Genomic DNA, 20,435 nt, shown 5'->3' on the forward strand with positions numbered 1-20,435 from the left:
GAGATGCAGGTAATGACAGTAGCTTACAACAACATTATTGAAAGTAATAATATTATAGTTGTAGTTCTGGCTACTGCGGTACAATATGTTGAAAGTACGTATTAATATCTGGCAGTATACATGTGTGACAATAGTCATATGTGTATAATAACAGAAGAAGTATGACTAATGACTAATGATGGCAGCAGCAGCAGGAGGCATCTGGCAGGACCACGGCAGCAGCACAACCACACGTCACGCTGTCCAGGCACCGCTGTGATATGAGTTAATCTGAGAGACAGTGGAGCACAAAGGCTCCGGAGAAGAAGCCGAGTTAGTGACATCCAGAATGGCCGAGTTAGCAAGATGCAGTAATAGGATACGAGAGAGAGAGAGAGAGAGAGAGAGAGACGGTGCCCGGTGTATTAGAGGGGGGTCCTCCGGCAGACTAGGCCTAAGTCAGCCTAACTAGGGGCTGGTACAGGACAAGCCTGAGCCAGCCCTAACTATAAGCTTTATCAAAGAGGAAAGTCTTAAGTCTAGTCTTAAATGTGGAGACGGTGTCTGCCTCCCGGACCGTAACAGGAAGATGATTCCACAGGAGAGGAGCCTGATAGCTGAAGGCTCTGGCTCCTGATCTACTTTGGAGACTTTAGGGACCACGAGTAACCCTGCGTTCTCAGAGCGCAGTGTTCTGGTGGGATAATATGGCACTATGAGCTCTCTAAGATATGACGGAGCTTGACCATTTAGAGCTTTATAAGTTAACAGTAGGATTTTAAATTCAATTCTGGATTTTACAGGGAGCCAGTGCAGAGAAGCTAAAACAGGAGAAATATGATCTTGTTTCTTAGTTCCTGTTAGTACACGTGCTGCTGCATTCTGAATTAGCTGGAGAGTTTTTAAGGACTTACTAGAGCTACCTGATAATAGAGAGTTACAGTAATCCAGCCTAGAGGTAACAAAAGCGTGGACCAATTTTTCTGCATCTTTTCGGGTCAGGATAGGCCTAATTTTCACAATATTACGCAGATGAAAAAATGCAGTCCGTGAGGTTTGCTTTAAATGAGAATTAAAAGACAAATCTTGATCAAATGTTACTCCGAGGTTTCTTACGGTAGTGCTAGAGGCCAGAGCAATGCCATCTAGAGAAACTATGTCATCAGATAAAGAGTCTCTGAGTTGTTTGGGGCCAAGAACAATAACTTCAGTTTTGTCTGAATTTAACATCAGGAAATTGGTGCTCATCCAGGTTTTTATGTCTTTAAGGCAGTTATGAAGTTTAGTTAATTGATTACTTTCTTCTGGCTTCATTGATAAATACAACTGAGTATCATCCGCATAACAATGGAAATTTATAGAGTGATTTCTAATGATGTTACCTAAAGGAAGCATATATAGAGTAAATAGGATTGGTCCGAGCACAGAACCTTGCGGAACTCCAAAACAAACTTTAGTACATAAGGATGATTCATTATGAACGTGAACAAACTGAAAACGATCAGATAAATAAGATTTAAACCAGCTTAGTGCTGAACCTTTTAAGCCAATTAAGTGATCAGTCTCTGCAGTAGAATTTGATGGTCAGTTGTGTCAAACGCCGCACTAAGATCTAATAAAACAAGTACAGAGATGAGTCCTTTGTCTGAAGCAATCAGAAGGTCATTTGTAATTTTAACTAGAGCTGTCTCAGTGCTATGATGCACTCTAAATCCTGACTGAAATTCCTCAAATAAATTATTATCATGGAGAAAATCACACAGCTGGTCTGCGACTACTTTCTCAAGGATCTTTGACATAAAGGGAAGATTAGATATTGGTCTATAATTGGCTAACACCTCTGGATCCAGGGTGGGCTTTTTTAGTAGAGGTTTAATTACAGCTACCTTAAAAGACTGTGGCACATAGCCTGTTAATAAGGATATATTGATCATATCTAATATATGAGTGTTAACTAAAGGAAAGACCTCCTTAAGTAGCCTAGTTGGGATGGGGTCTAAGAGACACATTGATGATTTAGATGAAGAAATCACTGCAGTCAATTCTTGAAGAGAAATTGGGGAGAAGCAATCTAAATATATATTAGGTTTTACAGCTGTGTTTGAGGTTAGATAGGTACTATCTGAGGACAGGAGGTCATGAATTTTGCCTCTAATAGCTAGAATTTTGTCATTAAAAAAGCTCATATAATAAATGTGTATAATGTGAACCATGTATTGTTACCTGCCATTTCTCCCTCTACACGTCGTGATGTGGAGAGACGTTGCACAGGTTGAAGCTGCAGAGGAGAGCCTGCAGTCACAGTGGTAGATCCAGATTCATGTTAAAGGGAAATTTCAGTTTATTTCAACCTGTCTCTTATCGTCCTAAATTTGTTTCAAGTGACTAGTGACATAGAAATAATAGTTATCATGTTAGCCGTTAGCCTAGATACAGCCGGGGCGCATAGTAGCGCCAGACCTGTTAAAACGTAAGTGAACGGGCAACCTTCAAGTGCAAAGTTAGTCCACTAAACAAGCTTTTTTTTTTCCCACAAAGACCGCCTCATATCGTTAGGATAAATGTCAGAGAACATATAGAAAACAACATGTATAAGTGTTGTCTTACCTTACCGGTGTGCTGCCATGTTTGTTTACCATCTAGCTCTGCTTTCCAAAGCGTGGCCGAAATATCTCTGGCGAGCTCTAGATAAAGCCCAGCTGGATACTACTCCAGGTGGAGGTGTCTCGTCCTCGGTCACATCCAGACCTTGAAAATAAGGCTGCAACCGGTCCCATTCCTTGCAACAGAGGCATTCCTCTTCTGTGGGCACTGGGGCACAGCATTCACAGGTACACCACCAATCTCCAGAGCTATGCAGCCTTGCAGCAGCCATTCCTCTTCTCTCGTCCTCTCAGAGAGGCAGCTGCACCTCCAGCTGATAACATGATGTCATCGTGATGTCAGCCCTAAAAGGATCTATAGAACACAACTTTTGCGTGGTAAGTGGCGTACGCCTCTTTCAGGCCTCTTTTTGTGCGTACACAATGTTTTATAAGAGAACCCCAGGGCTCTGTGTAACCCAGCTGATTATTGGGATGGAATCATAATGGCTGCGTTTCCCAGTTAAGAACAATCTTAAGACTTAAGAGCACAGTTAAGAACATCTTAGCGAAAAAGGGTCGCTAAGATAAGAGTGTTTATAAATAATAAATATTTGTTAATGAATTATTTTCATGATGAAAACAAGACTATGACTAAATGAGAAGTAGTCTTGGTAAGAGAATCATGAGGAAATGATTATGTTTAAACAAAAATATGGAAGACGAGAGGACAAATGAACTTAAGGACCTACTTGCATTCATCAGCGCTGTGTCTCTGCTAATAATCATCTTAACGTGACCAGTTCACGGAAGGACAAAACTGACAGATTTATGGACTATATCAATCTACACTGAGAATCAGACAAGACGCCAGGTATAAGCTGGCAACCCCTTTATATAGAGTAGCGGGTGGAGCGTCTCTTGATGAGGTTCCAACTGAGCTCAGTTACACCTGTCAGCTGCCTGATATCTGAATGTCGCAGGTTTGGAGGGTGGATGTGTTTCTGTTGCGCCCTGATGCATTTTTGGGTGTGGTAAACGATCTGATATGTGCATGCAGATGTGGGATATGTGCGGACAAATTATGATAAATGATCGTCATGATGATTCATTTTATTTGTGTGCCTGATGCGCAGCACATACAGGAACACACTTGTTATTCCTCATTCTTATCTTTCTTATTATTATTTTTCTTCAGATTCAGATTTTGGTGCGTAACTTGTGCCACAGCTCTGAGCACACACAGGGTCTTCATAAAACATAGATTCAAGATTCAATATGCACAGTAAGGACACGCGTTTCCCTGCAGAATGAAATTTGTTCTTTTCTGTCACCAGTTAATGCTCAACAGTATAAATCTGAAGTATGAAATAGATCAAAATATATACGCTGTGCACTGTTTTAACATCTCCTTGTGTAGTGTAACATTAATGTGCCTGACGCGGCTGGATCTGTGAGCGTTTGGTCGCTAAGAAGACTGTTAAGAGTGGGTCAGCTCCATCTTACAACTCCTTCTTAGTGAAAGATCTTCTTAACTGGATCTGGGAAATGCGGCCAGTGTCAGTTGTGAATATAACTCGTTATAGGAAACCATACCCTCTATACACAGTAGCTGCTCCTGTACATTGTTTAACCCACAGCCTGAGTTCTCCACCTGTGAAGCGAGCCGCTGTCTGTCAGCACTTTAAAGGAACACGTGTAAATACCTGGGATGTCAGTGTGTTCATTTCCAATAAATCTGAATCCTCTGCGGTCCCTCAGCAGCAGAGCTGAAGTTACACCTGAAAAGCGACAGCAGACAGTGAAGCAGATAAAGACAGATAGGGTATAAAAAGAGTGAGAGTGATGTCGCCGAGCATGGCGTCCCTCGTGCACGCCGCTGTCAGTCTGTCTTTTGAATGGCAGCACATGAATATAGCTATCATTTCTCTGTGAGCTCTGCTGAGCAGACAGTTTACAGGAAACAGACCTGCAGAGGCGTTCAGTGTCAGCACGCCATGATATGATAATGATTCACCCGCACACATTAATGATCACTGTATCAGCCTTGTGCACATGGATGCATGTTTGTGCACGTGTGTTTGAGAGGAAATGATAATGATGGCTCCTCTCTCTGCTCGCCATTATTTACCGTCACTGAAAAGAGTTTTCTTCCTTCCAGTGGAGCGATAAGATCTGATTGGCTCTCCCACCCAGGTACCGGGAGGAGATATGCTAATGAAGCGCTGACAGAGAGGCCGATGGGAGACGGAGATAAATGATGCTGAGTGTGTGTGTGTGAGTGTGTGTGTGTTTGTTTACGCTGACGCTACTGCTCTGCATCTCAATGACAGTGAAGCCTCATTTAACAGTTTGTCGTCCTTCCCTGAGACAATCACAGGAAACTGTGACAGCAGACCACTTCCTGTGTGACGAGCTGCGAGGGCTGGGCGATATGACAAAAAATATCATCACGATAATTTTTCCCCGTATTGATCCATATCGATATTTAACATCATTTATAATCTGATAGTGCTGCGAGTTTCAAAAGTGTTTCCTGCCTGGGCGCCCGTACCTGCAGCTTCACACTTCATATCTTGAACCCGTCTTTCTCCACGGGGCTCATGGGCGTCATGTGTTTGGTTAGAAAGTGACACTGCGTCTGATATCTCTGCTCCTGTTTGAACACTTCTCATGCGGGCTACTACTGATTGGTGTTTTGGTGCCGGCAATCTAGCCCCGCCCACAGCAGCAGACGTGCTTGGCCACTGAACTCTTGTTGGTGGACTCACTGCAGACTGGGCAGATTTTCATGTTCTCAGTGTTGTCGCTGGGACGCCAGCTTTTCAGGTGATGGAACAGGTGTATTGTGTTTACCGTCCTGGTTGGCACTGCACCGTCTTTGTGCGTCGTCACCTTTCAAGTGGCCAAACCACTGATAGTCTGGGGACACTCCTTTCTAAAGTGTGTTTAACACACCGGCGAAAACGACCGGCAACAAAGCAGTGCCTCTTGCACTTTTGAAAAGGACACTCCTTCTCAGAAATGTGCGCTCCCCCTTTTCCAAGGAAACAAACACACAGAGAGCGTCTAAAGACTGACTTGTGAGTCTAGACATTGTGTGACCTTTTTTATCCACAGTTTTGTCCTTTTTGAGGGAAACACGAGCTCTGAGACTGAGTGACAGCTGTCTGTTAACTTCTGCTGCGTGACACGCTGGTTGGATCTGTCTCAGTCTGTCCAGTAATGATGATTATAGTTCATCATCGTCTTCGACATACATTTTATTGCAACCCCCATTTGGAGATTGTTTTATCGCCCCGCCTGAAGAGCTGCTGGTTTCCTGTTTCTGGATTCACATTTTCAATGACACCCTCAATGTTTAGATATGCAGGACTCTCCTCGATCACGTGTTCGTCACACAGGTTTATGTTTGAATCATTTCAGCTTCATGTCTGAGATCAGAGCTTCGCTGCCATATTTATGAAATCATTTAAAATGATCTGGGAGTCAGGGCTGATTTAAGACGCACTGTAATTAATTCTGTTTTCTCTACATTATCATCTTCAGCTTGCCGTTAGTGTTGTGTTCAGCCTGGGCACAAATAAAACAATTCGCAGGTGAACCACAGGTAACGTCAAAGTAAAGACGCATGAATTCCCGCTGAGTGGCTTGATGGACACAATGTACGCAACACAAATGACGCGACGTATACGGTGCAAATTAAGCAAGTTGCACAATTTCAGGTCAAATGCTTGTTCATGAGAAGAGCTAAAAAATCTGAACTTCAGCGACCAATTCACGCTGTGACAGCCAATCAGCATTGAGATCCCACGGGGACATATGACGCCGAGGACGTACTGACGGAAGTTCATTCATCAATTCAGCAATTTCACACACGTATGAAACAGGTTATTCGCACATCAGACGCAAGTCAAGATAAAATATTCTAGTGTTCAAACTAGTGCGAGTAACGCAGCGCCAACATTTGCGTTGCATTTGGTGTGAACACAAAATTATCACATGGTTTGAAGTTCACTGATCAGCTGTTTATCACTGATCAGCTGTTTATCACTGAAATGCTCCTCAGGAGGTGTAGTTGACTTCTCTCCTTCAGTTTTTCTGCCCACAGGATTCTTGTATCTTTTATTATTTTGTTTGTTTGTCTGTTTGTGGTTAATGTGTGGTTGGATTTAGACACAAAACCTCTTGGTTCAGGTCAGGCAAAGATCATGTTTTGACTTAGAATATCTGCATTTCATTGCACTATGCCGGCAGGAAACACAGTGATGTCTCAGTAAAAAAAACACAACCTGCTTCTCTTGGTGAAAAAACAGCAACAGGTTGCAAAAACCACAGATGTGTGGTGTCTGAAAAGCACACTCCTCCTAGGTGTCACGCCATCCACCATGCTCTCCACCTCCTGGCAACAGAGTCGGCTCAGACACTACGTCACTTTAGAAACATTGCAGTGATATCTATGACGTATTTTTGATTTGCAGAAACGTACAATGTGATTGAGCGGGCTGCTGCCTTTGTTTGTTTTCATACTGTATTAGCTTGAGCTTAAGTTGGATCGTTATATTTGAAGACTACAGTTTGACCTTTTACATATAAAAAAAAATCGATTCTTATCACTGTGTGATGATACCATATTGCCACACAAAAATATTGCAATACTATGCTGTATCAATTTTTCCCTCCACCTTCAAAGTTTCACACTTATTATTTCTACTTCTCTCTATAATTCTTTAATGCTCCTGACTGAAACACATTCTGGGATTATAATGTGGAATCACAAAAATATTCCTTTTCATGAAGCAGACCTAACGACCCTGACTGTGAGTGGACAGATGATGGGGAATATAAAGTCATGGACAGTGACTGTGTTTCTGATGCTAAGTGTTTGTTTTACAGGACGGAGGCCAGAAGTGTGTCCCCTCCGATGAGTTTGAGTGTGAGGAGGTGAGGAACTCTGATTACACACCTCAGTGGGCTTTGACATTATTAAAAACTGATGATAAAAGTCACAGGTTTTTTAAAATGGCATGCATACCATAACGTAACACACACACACACACACACACACACAGATATATTTGTACATCCTTCCATGTCTGTTTTGGGTGGCGTACAAATGCCACAAAAAACTCAGGAGATAGAAGGTTGTAAAAATAAAAATAAAAATAAAAAAGAATAGCATGTCCAAAAAATTGCCCAAACATTTTTATAATTTAGTATGACGTAAATAATTACATAAAAATGTCAGAGTATAGTATGTCAAAAAAAAAAAATTGCCATAACAATGCCATAAAAATGTCAAGGTTTACTATATGTATACATATGTATATAACAAATGTCCTGAAAAAAGTTATAGTTTAGTATTTCTTTAGATAATGCAATAAAAACATCATAATTAATATGTCATAAAAAGTGCCATAAAAATGTCATAGATTTGTGTATTGTGTAAAATGCCATAAAAATGTCATAGTATAATATGTCGGAAAAAAAATCCATAAAAATGCCATAGATTTAAACGTTAAAAAAGAATGCCATGAAACCATCATACTTTATTATGGCAAAAAAATTGCCAAAAAGATGTCATCATATACTACATGAAAAAAGGCTGTACAAATTTAATAGTATAGTTTGCCAACTTAAATGCAAGAAAAATGTCATAGTATACTATATTTAAAAAAATGTGCTATAAAAAAATTTCATAGAATAGTATGTTGAAAAAAGTGTAATAAAAAGGCCACAGATAAGTACATTAAAAAAGTGCCATAACGTTGCCATACATTAGTTTGAGAAAAAACTGCCATAACAGATTTATAATATAGTATGTTAAAAAGAATGCAATAAATATACCATTCATTAGTACGTGGAACAAAGTGCAAAAAGTATGTCGTAGAATTATACGTCATAAAAAGTTCCATAAAAATGCAATAAATAAGTTTAAGTATAATATGTCATCCAAAACCATGAAATAACATAATAGTATAGCATGTTGTTTTCAAACAACATGCTATACTATACTAAAAAAAGTCACAATATAGTATGTCACCCTCACAGCTGATCAGGAAAAACTCCCCCAAAAAACCCTTTAACGGGGGAAAAAATGGTAGACACCTCAGGAAGAGCAACTGAGGAGGGATCCCTCAATTGATAGCATGTTGTCCAAAACCATAATAAAATGTCATCCAAAATTAATTTAAAAAGTTGTAGTACAGTATGTCATCTGAAATCCTGAAAAAAATGTCACAGTATAACATTCATTCATTCATTCCAGGTCACCAGACTATCACAGGGCTGACACATAGAGACAGACAACCATTCACACTCACATTCACACCTACGGACAATTTAGAGTCACCAATTAACCTGCATGTCTTTGGACCGTGGGAGGAAGCCGGAGTGCCCGGAGAGAACCCACGCTGACACGGGGAGAACATGCAAAAAGTCAGAGTATAGCATGGATCGAACCGGCAAGTCATAGTATAGCTGTGAGGCGAAATGCTAACCACCACACATAGTATAGCATACAGTATAACATGTCGAGCAAAATCATGAAATATTGTCAAAGTATAGCATGTCCACCAAAATACTGAAAAAAGAAGTCAAACGTCATCAAAAATCATGAAAAAAGAAGTCATAGTATAGCATGTCCTCCAGTTATTAAAAAAAAGTCATAGTATAGTATGTCATCCGAAAGCATGAAAAAACGTCAAAGTATACTATGTCATCTGACATCCTGTAAAAAAAGTCATAGTATAGCATGTCATCTGAAATTGTGAAAAAAAAGTCATAGTATAGCATGTCGTCCGAAACCGTGAAAAAAATGTCATAGTATAGCATGTCGTCCGAAACCATGAAAAAAAAGTCATAAAAAAAGGTCATAGTATAGCATGTCGTCCGAAACCATGAAAAAAAAGTCATAAAAAAACGTCATAGTATAGCATGTCGTCCGAAACCATGAAAAAAAAGTCATAAAAAAAGTCATAGTATAGCATGTCGTCCGAAACCATGAAAAAAAAGTCATAAAAAAAGGTCATAGTATAGTATGTCGTCCGAAACCGTGAAAAAAAGCGTCATAGTATAGCATGTCGTCCGAAACCATGAAAAAAAAGTCATAAAAAAAGTCATAGTATAGCATGTCATCCGAAATCATGAAAAAAAAGTCATAGTATAGCATGTCGTCCGAAACCATGAAAAAAAGTCATAAAAAAAGGTCATAGTATAGCATGTCGTCCGAAACCATGAAAAAAAAGTCATAAAAAAAGGTCATAGTATAGCATGTCGTCCGAAACCATGAAAAAAAAGTCATAAAAAAACGTCATAGTATAGCATGTCGTCCGAAATCATGAAAAAAAAGTCATAAAAAAACGTCATAGTATAGCATGTCGTCCGAAACCATGAAAAAAAAGTCATAAAAAAAGGTCATAGTATAGTATGTCGTCCGAAACCGTGAAAAAAAGCGTCATAGTATAGCATGTCGTCCGAAACCATGAAAAAAAAGTCATAAAAAAAGTCATAGTATAGCATGTCATCCGAAATCATGAAAAAAAAGTCATAGTATAGCATGTCATCCGAAATCATGAAAAAAAAGTCATAGTATAGCATGTCGTCCGAAATCATGAAAAAAAGTCATAGTATAGCATGTCGTCCGAAATCATGAAAAAAAAGTCATAGTATAGCATGTCGTCCGAAACCATGAAAAAAAAGTCATAGTATAGCATGTTGTCCGAAATCATGAAAAAAAGTCATAGTATAGCATGTCGTCCGAAACCATGAAAAAAAAGTCATAGTATAGCATGTCGTCCGAAATCATGAAAAAAAGTCATAGTATAGCATGTCGTCCCAAATCATGAAAAAAAGTCATAGTATAGCATGTCGTCCGAAATCATGAAAAAAGTGATAGCATAGCGTGTCGTCCCAAATCATGAAAAAAAGTCATAGTATAGCATGTCGTCCAAATCCATGAAAAAAAGTCATAGTATAGCATGTCGTCCAAAACCATGAAAAAAAGGTCAGAGTATAGCATGTCGTCCAATAGTATAGCATGTCGTCCAAATCCATGAAAAAAAGTCATAGTATAGCATGTCGTCCAAATCCATGAAAAAAAGTCATAGTATAGCATGTCGCCCAAATCCATGAAAAAAAGTCATAGTATAGCATGTCGTCCAAAACCATGAAAAAAAAGTCATAAAAAAAGGTCATAGTATAGTATGTCGTCCGAAACCGTGAAAAAAGCGTCATAGTATAGCATGTCGTCCGAAACCATGAAAAAAAGTCATAAAAAAAGTCATAGTATAGCATGTCATCCGAAATCATGAAAAAAACTCATAGTATAGCATGTCGTCCGAAACCATGAAAAAAAAGGTCATAGTATAGCATGTCATCCGAAATCATGAAAAAAACTCATAGTATAGCATGTCGTCCGAAATCATGAAAAAAAAGTCATAGTATAGCATGTCGTCTGAAATCATGAAAAAAAGTCATAGTATAGCATGTTGTCCGAAATCATGAAAAAAAAGTCATAGTATAGCATGTCGTCCGAAATCATGAAAAAAAGTCATAGTATAGCATGTCGTCCAAAATCATGAAAAAAAGTCATAGTATAACATGTCGTCCGAATATGTGAAAAAAGTCATAGTATAGCATGTCGTCCAAAATCATGAAAAAAAGTCATAGTATAGCATGTCGTCCAAAATCATGAAAAAAAGTCATAGTATAACATGTCGTCCGAATATGTGAAAAAAGTCATAGTATAGCATGTCGTCCAAAATCATGAAAAAAAGTCATAGTATAGCATGTCGTCCAAAATCATGAAAAAAAGTCATAGTATAACATGTCGTCCAAAATCATGAAAAAAAAGTAATAGTATAGCATGTCGTACGAAATCATGAAAAAAAAGTCATAGTATAGCATGTCGTCCGAAACCATGAAAAAAACGTCATAGTATAGCATGTCGTCCGAAATCATGAAAAAAACGTCATAGTATAGCATGTCGTCCGAAATCATGAAAAAAAAGTCATAGTATAGCATGTCGTCCGAAATCATGAAAAAAAAGTCATAGTATAGCATGTCGTCCGAAACCATGAAAAAAAAGTCATAGTATAGCATGTCGTCCGAAATCATGAAAAAAAAGTCATAGTATAGCATGTTGTCCGAAATCATGAAAAAAAAGTCATAGTATAGCATGTCGTCCGAAATCATGAAAAAAAGTCATAGTATAGCATGTCGTCCGAAATCATGAAAAAAAAGTCATAGTATAGCATGTCGTCCGAAATCATGAAAAAAAAGTCATAGTATAGCATGTCGTCCGAAATCATGAAAAAAAAGTCATAGTATAGCATGTCGTCCGAAATCATGAAAAAAAGTCATAGTATAGCATGTCGTCCGAAATCATGAAAAAAAGTCATAGTATAGCATGTCGTCCGAAATCATGAAAAAAAGTCATAGTATAGCATGTCGTCCGAAATCGTGAAAAAAAGTCATAGTATAGCATGTTGTCCGAAACCGTGAAAAAAACGTCATAGTATAGCATGTTGTCCAAAATCATGAAAAAAAAGTCATAGTATAGCATGTCGTCCAAAACCGTGAAAAAAAGTCATAGTATAGCATGTCGTCCGAATATGTGAAAAAAGTCATAGTATAGCATGTCATCCAAAATCATGAAAAAATGTCATAGTATAGCATGTCGTCCAAAATCATGAAAAAAAGTCATAGTATAGCATGTCGTCCGAATATGTGAAAAAAAGTCATAGTATAGCATGTCGTCCGAAAATGTGGAAAAAAAGTCATAGTATAGCATGTCGTCCGAAAATGTGGAAAAAAAGTCATAGTATAGCATGTCGTCCGAAATCGTGAAAAAAAGTCATAGTATAGCATGTCGTCCGAAAATGTGGAAAAAAAAGTCATAGTATAGCATGTCGTCTGAAATCATGAAAAAAAAAGTCATAGTATAGCATGTCGTCCAAAATCATGAAAAAAGTCATAGTATAGCATGTCGTCCAAAATCATGAAAAAAAGTCATAGTATAGCATGTCGTCCAAAATCATGAAAAAAAGTCATAGTATAGCATGTTGTCCGAAATCATGAAAAAAAAGTCATAGTATAGCATGTCGTCCGAAATCATGAAAAAAACGTCATAGTATAGCATGTCGTCCGAAATCATGAAAAAAAGTCATAGTATAGCATGTCGTCCGAAACCATGAAAAAAAAGTCATAGTATAGCATGTCGTCCGAAATCATGAAAAAAAGTCATAGTATAGCATGTCGTCCGAAACCATGAAAAAAACATCATAGTATAGCATGTCGTCCGAAATCATGAAAAAATGTCATAGTATAGCATGTTGTCCGAAATCATGAAAAAAAAGTCATAGTATAGCATGTCGTTTGAAATCATGAAAAAACGTCATAGTATGGCATGTTGTTGGAAATTTTGAAAAAACGTCATAGTACAGCACGTCGTCCAAAATCATGAAAAAACATCATAGTATAGCATGTCGTCCGAAATCATGAAAAATCATCATACTATAGCATGTTGTCTGAAATCGTGAGAAAAACTCATAGTATAGAATGTCGTCCAAAATCTTGCAAAAAAGTCATAGTATAGCATGTTGTGTAAAATCTTGGAAAAAAGTCATAGTATAGCATGTCGCTCGAAATCATGAAAAGAAGTCATAGTATACCATGACGTCTAAAATCATGAAAAAAAGTCATAGTCTAGCATGATGTCCAAAATCATGAAAAAACGTCATAGTATAGCATGTGGTTCAGAATCATGAAAAAACATCATAGTATAGAATGTCGTCCAAAATCATGAAAAAAAGTCATAGTCTAGCATGATGTCCAACATCATGAAAAAACGTCATAGTATAGCATGTGGTTCGAAATCATGAAAAAACATCATAGTATAGCATGTCCTTTGAAATCATAAAAAAAGTTATAGTATAACATGTCATCCAACATTTTGAAAAAAAATCATAGTATCGGATGTCATCCGAAATCTTGAAAAAAAGTCATACTATTGTATGTCATCCGAAATCATGAAAAAAAGGTATAGTATAGCATGTCGTCCGAAATCATGAAAAAAAGTCATAGTATAGCATGTCGTCCGAAACCATGAAAAAAAAGTCATAGTATAGCATGTCATCCGAAATCATGAAAAAAACGTCATAGTATAGCATGTCGTCCGAAACCATGAAAAAAAGTCATAGTATAGCATGTTGTCCGAAATCATGAAAAAAACGTCATAGTATAGCATGTCGTCCGAAATCATGAAAAAAACGTCATAGTATAGCATGTCGTCCGAAATCATGAAAAAAAGTCATAGTATAGCATGTCGTCCAAAATCATGAAAAAAAGTCATAGTATAGTATGTTGTACAAAATCATGAAAAAAGTCATAGTATAGCATGTCGTACAAAATCATGAAAAAAGTCATAGTATAGCATGTCGTCCAAAATCATGAAAAAACATCATAGTATAGCATGTCGGCCAAAACCATGAAAAAAACGTCAGAGTATAGCATGTCGTCCAAAACCATGAAAAAAAAGTCATAGTATAGCATGTCGTCCAAAAACAAGTAAAAAAAGTCATAGTATAGCATGTCGTCCGAAATCATTAAAAAAACTTATTAGTATAGCATGTCGTCCTAAATCATGAAAAAAAGTCATAGTATAGCATGTCGTCCGAAACCATGAAAAAAAAGTCATAGTATAGCATGTCGTCCGAAATCATGAAAAAAAGTCATAGTATAGCATGTTGTCCGAAATCACGAAAAAAAAGTCATAGTATAGCATGTCGTCCGAAATCATGAAAAAAAGTCATAGTATAGCATGTCGTCCGAAATCATGAAAAAAACGTCATAGTATAGCATGTCGTCCGAAACCATGAAAAAAAAGTCATAGTATAGCATGTCGTCCGAAATCATGAAAAAAACGTCATAGTATAGCATGTCGTCCGAAACCATGAAAAAAAAGTCATAGTATAGCATGTCGTCCGAAACCATGAAAAAAAAGTCATAGTATAGCATGTCGTCCAAAATCATGAAAAAAAGTCATAGTATAGCATGTCGTCCGAAATCATGAAAAAACGTCATAGTATAGCATGTCGTCCGAAATCATGAAAAAACGTCATAGTATAGCATGTCGTCCGAAATCATGAAAAAAGTCATAGTATAGCATGTCGTCCGAAACCATGAAAAAAAAGTCATAGTATAGCATGTCGTCCGAAATCATGAAAAAAATGTCATAGTATAGCATGTCGTCCGAAATCATGAAAAAAAGTCATAGTATAGCATGTCGTCCAAAATCATGAAAAAAACGTCATAGTATAGCATGTCGTCCGAAATCATGAAAAAAAAGTCATAGTATAGCATGTCGTCCGAAATCGTGAAAAAAGTCATAGTATAGCATGTCGTCCGAAATCGTGAAAAAAGTCATAGTATAGCATGTTGTCCGAAACCGTGAAAAAAAGTCATAGTATAGCATGTCGTCCGAAATCATGAAAAAAGTCATAGTATAGCATGTCGTCCGAAATCATGAAAAAAGTCATAGTATAGCATGTCGTCCAAAATCATGGAAAAAGTCATAGTATAGCATGTCGTCCGAAACCATGAAAAAAAGTCATAGTATAGCATGTCATCCGAAATCATGAAAAAAAAGTCATAGTATAGCATGTCGTCCGAAACCATGAAAAAAAAGTCATAGTATAGCATGTTGTCCGAAATCATGAAAAAAAAGTCATAGTATAGCATGTCGTCCGAAATCATGAAAAAAAAGTCATAGTATAGCATGTCGTCCGAAACCATGAAAAAAAGTCATAGTATAGCATGTCGTCCGAAAATGTGGAAAAAAAGTCATAGTATAGCATGTCGTCCGAATATGTGAAAAAAAGTCATAGTATAGCATGTTGTAAAAAATGATGAAAAAAACATCATAGTATAGCATGTCGTCCAAAATCATGAAAAAAGTCATAGTATAGCATGTCGTCCGAAATCATGAAAAAAAGTCATAGTATAGCATGTCGTCCGAAATCATGAAAAAAGTCATAGTATAGCATGTCGTCCGAAATCATGAAAAAAAGTCATAGTATAGCATGTCGTCCGAAATCATGAAAAAAAGTCATAGTATAGCATGTCGTCCAAAATCATGAAAAAAAGTCATAGTATAGCATGTCGTCCAAATCCATGAAAAAAAAGTCATAGTATAGCATGTTGTCCAAATCGTGAAAAAGTCATAGTATAGCATGTCGTCCAAATACATGAAAAAAAGTCATAGTATAGCATGTTGTCCGAAACCATGAAAAAAACGTCATAGTATAGCATGTCGTCCAAAATCATGAAAAAAGTCATAGTATAGCATGTCGTCCAAAAACATGAAAAAAGTCATAGTATAGCATGTCGTCCAAAATCATGAAAAAAGTCATAGTATAGCATGTCGTCCAAATCCATGAAAAAAAGGTCAGAGTATAGCATGTCGTCCAAAACCGTGAAAAACGTCATAGTATAGCATGTCGTCCGAAATCATGAAAAAAAAGTCATAGTATAGCATGTCGTCCGAAACCATGAAAAAAAAGTCATAGTATAGCATGTCGTCCGAAATCATGAAAAAAACGTCATAGTATAGCATGTCGTCCGAAATCATGAAAAAAAAGTCATAGTATAGCATGTCGTCCGAAATCGTGAAAAAAAGTCATAGTATAGCATGTTGTCCGAAATCGTGAAAAAACGTCATAGTATAGCATGTTGTCCAAAATCATGAAAAAAAAGTCATAGTATAGCATGTCGTCCAAAATCGTGAAAAAAACGTCATAGTATAGCATGTCGTCCGAAATCATGAAAAAAAAGTCATAGTATAGCATGTCGTCCGAAACCATGAAAAAAAAGTCATAGTATAGCATGTCGTCCAAACCCATGAAAAAAAAGTCATAGTATAGCATGTCGTCCAAAATCATGAAAAAAGTCATAGTATAGCATGTCGTCCAAAATCATTAAAAAAAGTCATAGTATAGCATGTCGTCCTAAATCATGAAAAAAGTCATAGTATAGCATGTCGTCCAAAATCATGAAAAAAAGTCATAGTATAGCATGTCGTCCGAAATCATGAAAAAAAAGTCATAGTATAGCATGTCGTCCGAAATCATGAAAAAAAGTCATAGTATAGCATGTCGTCCGAAATCATGAAAAAAAAGTCATAGTATAGCATGTCGTCCAAAATCATGAAAAAAAGTCATAGTATAGCATGCCGTCCAAACTCGTGAAAAAAAAGTCATGGTATAGTCTGTCGTCCAAAATCGTGAAAAAAAGTCATAGTATAGCATGTCGTCCAAAATCGTGAAAAAAAGTCATAGTATAGCATGTCGTCCCAAATCATGAAAAAGTCATAGTATAGCATGTCGTCCAAATCAATGAAAAAAAGTCATAGTATAGCATGTCGCCAAAACCATGAAAAAAAGTCATAGTATAGCATGTCGTCCAAATCATTAAAAAAAGTCATAGTATAGCATGTCGTCCAAATCCATGAAAAAAGTCATAGTATAGCATGTCGCCCAAAACCCTGAAAAAAAGGTCATAGTATAGCATGTAGCCCAAAACCCTGAAAAAAAGTCATAGTATAGCATGTCGTCCAAAATCATGAAAAAACGTCATAGTATAGCATGTCGTCCAAAATCATGAAAAAAAGTCATAGTATAGCATGTCGTCCAAAACCATGAAAAAAAGTCATAGTATAGCATGTCGTCCGAAATCATGAAAAAAAGTCATAGTATAGCATGTCGTCCGAAATCGTGAAAAAAAGTCATAGTATAGCATGTCGTCCGAAAATGTGGAAAAAAAAGTCATAGTATAGCATGTCGTCCGAATATGTGTAAAAAATTCATAGTATTGCGTGTCATCCGAAAATGTCAAAAAGTCATAGTATAGCATGTCGTCTGAAATCGTGAAAAAAAAAGCCATAGTATTGCGTGTCGTCCGAAATTGTGAAAAAGTCATAGTATAGCATGTCGTCCAAAATCCTGAAGAAACGTCATAGTATAGTATGTCGTCCATAACCCTGAAAAAAGTCATAGTATAGCATGTTGTCCGAAATCATGTAAAAAAAGTCATAGTATAGCATTTCGTCCCAAATCGTGAAAAAAGGTCATAGTATAGCATGTCGTCCAAAACCATGAAAAAAAGTCATAGTATAGCATGTCGTCCAAAACCATGAAAAAAAGTCATAGTATAGCATGTCGTCCAATAGTATAGCATGTCGTCCAAATCCATGAAAAAAAGTCATAGTATAGCATGTCGTCCAAATCCATGAAAAAAAGTCATAGTATAGCATGTCGTCCAATAGTATAGCATGTCGTCCAAATCCATGAAAAAAAGTCATAGTATAGCATGTTGTCCGAAATCATGAAAAAAAAGTCATAGTATAGCATGTTGTCCGAAATCATGAAAAAAACGTCATAGTATAGCATGTCGTCCGAAACCATGAAAAAAAAGTCATAGTATAGCATGTTGTCCGAAATCATGAAAAAAAAGTCATAGTATAGCATGTCGTCCGAAATCGTGAAAAAAAAGTCATAGTATAGCATGTCGTCCGAAATCGTGAAAAAAAAGTCATAGTATAGCATGTCGTCCAAAATCATGAAAAAAACGTCATAGTATAGCATGTCGTCCGAAACCGTGAAAAAAAATGTCATAGTATAGCATGTCGTCCAAAATCGTGAAAAAAAAGTCATAGTATAGAGTATAGCATGTCGTCCGAAATCGTGAAAAAAGTCATAGTATAGCATGTCGTCCAAAATCATGAAAAAAACGTCATAGTATAGCATGTCGTCCGAAACCATGAAAAAAAGTCATAGTATAGCATGTTGTCCGAAACCATGAAAAAAAAAAATCAAAGTACAGTATGTCCTCCGAAGTCATGAAAAACGTTATAGTATAACATAGTTAAAAAAAGAAAACAAAACAAAGAAAAAGCCAAACTTAAGTCACAGTATAGTTTGTCATTGAGTCATTCTGATCTCCGTCAGGTTCTTTTTGGGGGGCATAAAGTCATAAAGTGTTTCTCTTTATAAAGAAGAGGAAGCACACTGAGGTCCTGTTCAGGTCAGAGCGACGACGTGAGGCGCTGCTTAAAACAGGACGTTTGTCTTCACGTAGGTTTTATTTCTGTTCTTGTTCAGAGGCTGTAAATTTGACAGGAAACATTTCAATGTATACAAACAGCCACTTGAGAGACAGACAGAGAGAAAGACAGACACAGACGGTAATACAGTTTCAACAGTTAAGACAAAAAAACTTTATTGACAGCAGTAAAGAACCTGGAGCTCTCCTGTCAGCATCAGGACACGAGACAGAACAACGCCATAAGTATAAATCAAATCTGTAACATGACATATAACAATGTAGAAGAAACTGATTCAGTTTGACTTGCAGCTAAATGTTTTATTTTCTGCTCAAACTAAACACCTGTAAAAAAGAAAAGTTCTGCTGTGATTAAAACGTGAAGCACCGTATTGTTGGTGGGTTTCTTTGAGCAAACTTTCTCTCAGCTCCATGACTCAGTTCACCTCCCAGCGGTCACCTCTGCAGCCAGCTGTACGTATCGTCTCCATGCCATATGTGCTGGGGGTGGACGGGTAGGAAGGCAAACGTATTTGTGATGCTCTTGTAAAATATTTGTACTCAGAGGGACACCAAGGTCATCAAACATCTAATTCTACACATGGAGGCTTTGAAACAGCTGCTACAGTACAAAGTATTTAAGTCCAGCACAGGAGACGGTGCAGCGAGGGAGCAGCTTCGGGTGACCACCAGACATGTGGTCATTACATGATCTTTGAACCAGAAAAACTGGGCAGCAGCTGGTGGCTTCACTGGGACCCTGGATCCTGTCCTCAAGGGTACAGAGGGAGGACGGAGCCAGCAGCGTGTTGAAGCCAGTGTTCAGACTGTAGGCAGAGAGATCACAGAGGGACGAGTTACTGGAGGCAAAGTTAGTAAAAATATAGTAAAAAAAAAAAAAAAAAGCTTTCATTAAAACAGCCATAGTATGTCATGAAAATGCCACAAAAACATCATAGTGTATTATGTTGTAAAAAAAAAAAAAAAAAAAAATCCAGGAAAAAGATGAAGTACAATATATTGTAAAAAAAAAAATATGTCAGTATAGTATATCAGAAAAGGAAATTATTTTGATTTATGGTAGAAACTGCTACGAAAAGTCATAGTTTAATATGCCATAAAATTAAATACTAATAGTATAGTTTATCATAATGTCATAAACACTGCCACAAAAAAAGTCGTCAAAATATTATAGCAAGTCTTAATAAACTGCAACAAAAAGTTATTGTATAGCATGTTGTAAAAAATGCCCCTAAAAAGTCGTAGTATAGTTTGTCATAAAAAGTGCAACAAAATAGTCGTGGAATAGTACGTTGTAAAAAGTCGTGAAAAAACGTCATAGTATAGTATGTCGTGAAAAGTGCAACAAAACACAGCACTCTCCTGGATTCACTCCTACCTCACCAACCGACACCAGTTCATCAGTATAAACAACTGCACCTCCTCCACCGCTCCCCTGTCCCAAGGTGTCCCTCAGGGGTTGGTGCTTGGTCCCCTCCTCTTCATCCTCTACATGCTCCCCCTTGGCAAGATCATCCATTGTCATGTCCTCCAGTTCCACTGCTACGCCGACAACAGCCAACTGTACATCTCCACCAAAGCCATCACCAACACCACCCACTCCACACTCACCAACTGTCTCACTGAAATAAAATCATGGATGCAAACAAACTCTCTCCAACTGAACAGTGACAAATTGGACGTAATCATCATTGACCCCACATCCCGCACCAAAGCCACCCACAACCTCTGCCTCACCTTCGATAACTTCGACAG

General features: G+C 37.6%; 2 protein-coding genes across 3 annotated transcripts in view; one reads left to right on the forward strand and one right to left on the reverse strand.

Annotated features, from left to right (window-relative positions):
* The window catches only part of gfra2b (GDNF family receptor alpha 2b), a 180,881-nt gene that overhangs the window by 148,265 nt on the left and 12,181 nt on the right, over positions 1–20,435 (forward strand). For both annotated transcript variants that reach the window (XR_007451685.1, XM_049603832.1), the window contains exon 9: positions 7,458–7,505. Coding sequence is in view for 1 of the 2 variants with exons in the window: in XM_049603832.1 (XP_049459789.1) it covers positions 7,458–7,505 (48 nt within the window). In the remaining variant the exon portion in view is untranslated. The remainder of the gene's footprint in view (positions 1–7,457; positions 7,506–20,435) is intronic.
* Positions 1–20,435, reverse strand: part of LOC125905703 (uncharacterized) — a 220,719-nt gene that overhangs the window by 44,836 nt on the left and 155,448 nt on the right. The window lies entirely within an intron of this gene.

Source organism: Epinephelus fuscoguttatus, linkage group LG18 (assembly GCF_011397635.1).
Source record: "Epinephelus fuscoguttatus linkage group LG18, E.fuscoguttatus.final_Chr_v1".
Classification (NCBI taxonomy): domain Eukaryota; kingdom Metazoa; phylum Chordata; class Actinopteri; order Perciformes; family Serranidae; genus Epinephelus; species Epinephelus fuscoguttatus.